Below are 5267 nucleotides of genomic sequence, written 5' to 3' on the forward strand. Positions count from 1 at the left end.
TAAAACCCATAATCAATTTTCAAATCGCAAATCCAAACAATCCCTTACAAGGCACGAGTTTTTTTATAAAAGGATGATAATACATATATACGGTTTCAAACCGATTGCATTAATTGAGTAGCTAGTTGATTTTTCTGACTCATTGCATAGCTAGTTGATAATTCCCAATTCAAGATAAATCAAACTCTTTAATTTTACGGTTTCAAAAAACCAAATTTTCCAACAAAAGGCAAATCAACGGTTTAGCTCAATCGTTAGTACAAACAAGCGTTACATAATCAACACCAAATTATGAACAACGAAAACTACTGTCCCAAAAGTGAAGGCATGTAGAAAGCATGAGTTTGTGCCATTTCGATGCGATCACGAGGATCATTCATTGTTTCATCTCTTAATGCCTGAAGTATAGCCTCTGTTGGAACCTCCCTGCATCCATAATCACACAAATAATTAGTAAAAAAAAATAGTTTTAAGATTCACAAGACATACAACTTTTACTGTATGATGTTAAATTGTTAAGGTAGTATTACCTTGAAATTAGTATTTTGTGGAGTGTTTTCAAGATAGGACAAAGCTCGACCGGAGCAATAGGCTTTTTCTCTTCCGGATGAACAATGCTTAAATGAGATTGACTAAGTAGCTCATAAAACGCTTTCACTGCCGAAATTCCCTGAATTAAAAAAAAAAAAAAAAAAAAAAAAAAAAAAAAAAAAGGAAAACCAGCTTCTGTTTTTCATCAACTAAGATAAATAGAACATTTCATAGATGTATTTACACTTAAACATTGTATCATAGATGAAGTCCGCCGTACTAACAGATGAGCCATTTAAACCTTAACCCATATTTTTTTAACAGCGATTGGGATTACCCGAGGGGGACTAAACCACCCGTTGCGATCATCTCCCGTTTTGACTATGCCGATGCAGCGATAATAACCCCGCCCCCATCGCTGCCCGGGAGGAAACCTTGAAACCGATCCAAGGGCACGGCCAAGTAACCCCCCCCCCCCCCCCCCCCCCCCCCAAAACGATATGGGAAAGGTGTCATGGGTGGATACTTCATGTCAGGGATGAAATTGTGTTTTTAATATGTAGCCAACGGGAATCGAACTCCTGACCTCCCCTAAAGGAGGCAGGCCACCAACCTTAACCCATTTTGCTTTCACAAAAAAAAAAAAAAAAAAAAAAAAAAAAAAATAATAATAATAATAATAATAATTAATAATAATAATAATAATAATAATAATAATAATAATAATAAAACTTAAACTATTTTGGCTCGTTAACCAAATTGCCAGGGTTGTCAACTCTCTGGTTGATTAATCGTCAAACAAATTACCAAAAAAAAAAAAAAAAGAAAAAAAAAAGGTTACAAACCTGAATCATTCCTTTCCCTTTGATGCTATCACCCATATCAAGGGTTAGTTCTCCATTGGCCAATTTTTGGCCATACCAGGCATTACGACCTTTTAATAAAGTAACATATGTGTCAGCCAAGAGTGGGCCCGCCAGTTTCTCGGGGTTTTTAGCCAAAAGATGAGTTATAAATATCATTTCAGATGTACAATGTGCAAAGTACACAGATTTGCTGGTGGCACTTTCATTCGTTAATGATGCTACCATACCTGTGAAATCGGAATTGGAAAAATTCAATTACTTTGCAAAATAAACTCAAGAAAATCAAAGGAATATAACATGTCCAACATTTAACAAAATCAAGAGGGGTAAACCAAGTGATCTTAGATGTAAAGAATAGAGGCGGCAATTTCAACCCATTTACTTACGAATACGACGTCACTTAGGGTATGTTTTATCTTTGACATGTGAAATGGGTATAAACGGGTTGAAAGTCCCCCAAACAGCAATGTTAATGTATACAACCCATCACATTCACATAATCACATATCACATAAATATATTAAAATAAAAAAGTTATCCATGTGATTATATATTTTCAGTAAGCATATTTAACAAAAATTAGTTATCAGAATACACCAAATTTAAACAAAAGCGTTACGAACACAACCCGATCTGTCCTGTTATGACCTATCCCAAAAGTACCCATTTTGACCCTTTCACTGACCTGTTCATTTTTCAGACCAATAACTGAAGGCCACTATTAGTTTACCTATCACCTAAGAACATCAATCAATCAATTAATGAACATTATAATAAAGAACCTTATCAGACATCTGTACATACATGGTTAGAAACTACCTTATCAGACATCTGTACATACATGGTTAGAAACTATGTATGCAAAGACATTTATGTAAGACTGTAAGAGTATGCATGTACCCTTTTAACAGACAGGATTACGGCGTATTATACAGCATATAAACCATGTCAGTTTAATTAGTAACTATTGTTATTCCGTTGTATGTATTATTAAAAAAAAAGTACAATCACTAAGATTGTAAAGACTCTTTTCATTTGTTAAGCCGCATAATTCCTACTTGTGCCATTTTATAAGCCTTCACAAGATCAATAAATATCATATGAAACTTGTAGCCTTCGGCCATATACTAGTAGGTCTCTTGAACGAGTATTTGTGGGTTTGAAAATCACCACTAACATGACATTTTTTTGTTTTTCTTTTTTCTAGTATAACCTTTTTCAGACGTTTTAGAAGTATTAAGAGATTTGAATACATTGTGGATGACTTTCAACCCATTTGACCAGCTTGACCTATTCTACACGTTTCATTCAGTTAAAGTTTTTACCTTAACCAATTAGACCCACTAGAAATAAAACATAACCTAACTAAACCCATATGTATACATATGGGTTGAAATCCCCACCTCTAATAATGATAGACAGTTAGACATCATAAGTAAATCCTTTTCGTTTCACTTGATCCCTCAATGACATGTTAACCAATGAAATAACGTCTACTACTTATACCCAACCATATTGACTTTTAGACTCCTCAATACTACATTTTATTTTCACAATCATAAATGTATGCACAAAAGTTTATACTAAATGCAAAAGCACTCGTCGCATAAAAAACTGTAAAAAAAAAAAAAAAAGGAAAAGAAAAAAAAAAGAAGAATGTATGAATGCCTAATAAAAGAAAATAATGAATATGTCTTACCGGCTCCAATGGCATATACATTTTTTAACCCACCCATTACTTCATGAGTGACAAGATCACCATTATCCCAAACAATAAAGTGGGGCTGCCTTAAAAATATGGCAAGCGGTTTCCTCCATTTTTCGGCTCCACATATTCGTGCATTTGCGTATTCCTTGTTATAGATTTCTGATGCTATATTCGGTCCACCGAGATATAAAATGTTCTCCATCGAAATTCCAGCTGTTAAAGATCATAATTAAATCTCAAATTTTTTGTTTCAGACAAATATAATACCACAGACATGATATAACTGACAATTAACAGTTTTTTAACAGGAAAGTATAGCAAATTTTTAATTTTCAGTGTAATGTTTGTTCAAGCCAGGACTATAATTCCAACATCCCTAAACTTCAACTGCTTAATATCTAATTTTCGGCTCCCTATCAAAATCATAATCACTTATAGTCGTAAAAAGCAGTTTTTAAAGAGATCTTTTATCCCCAATAAAAATAGTACTCAATAAATACATTACTTAAACTTGACTATAAACTAAAACTGATCTATTAATATAAGATGAATGTAATTACAAACGGGTCAACTCAGATAATTTAGTTGAATTAGTCTGTTAAATATCCAGATTATTATCGAATTCGTCATCAAAACAAACGATACTTATGTACACGGACAAAAAAAGTGTTCAGGGGTCAACCCAGTTCAAGCCATATTATTGACTCATTACCCTAGCCCATCTTGCCACCTATAGGGGTTCTTTCGTATTAATAATTTACATGCTTATCTACTTATTTCTTATTTATTAAGCACATAAGCAATTTAATACACCCTTGTGAAGACTGCAAATCTACTTATTTCATAGATAATAAATGCAAACTAAACCGATATTAATATACAAACTAATCGAAAACGAACACAAAGACAGAAACTCATAAATCAGATAAGAAAAACATCTTACTTACTTGATTTACTAATCATTTGCGTAGGCGTAATAATACGAGGTTCCGGTTCCAACTCAGCTTCAATACCTTTCGACAACGAAATAATAACGGGGGCACTTACCCTCTCTTTCCAATACTTACTAATCTCATCAAACACTTGACGTGTTTCAGTCGATGGTAACCCGTTTATAACAATATCAGCATCCCAAACAGCTTCTTGTAAATTAGTCACAACTTTTAAAGGACAAATTGGTGTATCAATCATATTTAAACAAAACCCATCTTTTAAAATCTCATCAGCATACAATATCCTATCACCTAATCTCGCTTCAACGTATTTTAAATACGCGCAACGTCTAATTAATCGTCTTAACACATCTTCTCTTGCATTTATAACATCAAACAAATGTTGTGCAGTAGTTGTATCAACATTTTTACCTGGTCTTCTCCAAATTCTTATTTGAATTTTATCGCGTAAATGGCCGTATGATTCTTGTATCATTGATGTAAATACACTACCCCAAGCACCAGCACCAATACTTACAATTCTTAAAGGATCATCATTTGATTTATTAAAAAGTTTTCGAATTTCGTTTAATTTTTGTTCTAATGATCCGTTACTATTGGTTTGAATTGGACTAGTATCATATGCATTGTTTGATCCTTCAATTTCTGTTCCCACCATAGTTTGATTTTTCTTGAAATTGGACTGCGCAAATTTATGAACAATCACTGGAATAATTAAAAGTTTTGAACAAATTACGTACCGAAAGGGAATTGTAAGCTGAATTTGATGAATTTTTAACACAATAACAACTGTATTTGTGTTTGATTATTTCAAGAACAAGAGATCGTTGGGTAAAAGATGTTTAGAGTGGCGGTGTATACAAAGAGGTAATCCAGCTTGTTAAGTTTCTCAAAATTTCAAACAAGTCCTTTTCAAAAATATTTTAATCTCAAAAAACACTTGTTAGGTTTAATGCATTTATAAAAATAAAAAATTCAACTCTAACTTGAACAGTGGATAATGCCTTAGGATGCGTTTGATAATACTGAATAATTTAGTGGTGAATGGTTCAGAATCTAAATGATTAAAAGTCTCTAAATAAAGTTTGTTCTGAATGAAAATAAACTGTTTGATAATCAATTAGAATGAACGATATAAACTGAGTAAAATTACCCTATCAAAGTACAACATGAATAAAATATTTAAAATCTTTGTTACTTAAGTGTTCA

At 32.7% G+C, this 5267-nt stretch overlaps 1 protein-coding gene across 1 annotated transcript; it reads right to left on the minus strand.

Moving 5' to 3' along the window:
- Positions 1–203: 203 nt before the first annotated feature.
- On the minus strand, positions 204–4882 carry LOC139876992 (probable glycerol-3-phosphate dehydrogenase [NAD(+)] 1, cytosolic). Its single transcript, XM_071864395.1, has 5 exons — positions 4053–4882; positions 3097–3318; positions 1377–1624; positions 531–670; positions 204–426 (listed from the first exon to the last, which is right to left on the minus strand). Exons 1-5 carry the CDS (start codon positions 4714–4716, stop codon positions 306–308), a joined length of 1395 nt encoding a protein of 464 aa, XP_071720496.1. The 5' UTR covers positions 4717–4882; the 3' UTR covers positions 204–305.
- Positions 4883–5267: the final 385 nt, after the last annotated feature.

The sequence above is a fragment of the Rutidosis leptorrhynchoides genome, chromosome 11 (assembly GCF_046630445.1).
Source record: "Rutidosis leptorrhynchoides isolate AG116_Rl617_1_P2 chromosome 11, CSIRO_AGI_Rlap_v1, whole genome shotgun sequence".
In the NCBI taxonomy this organism is placed as follows: domain Eukaryota; kingdom Viridiplantae; phylum Streptophyta; class Magnoliopsida; order Asterales; family Asteraceae; genus Rutidosis; species Rutidosis leptorrhynchoides.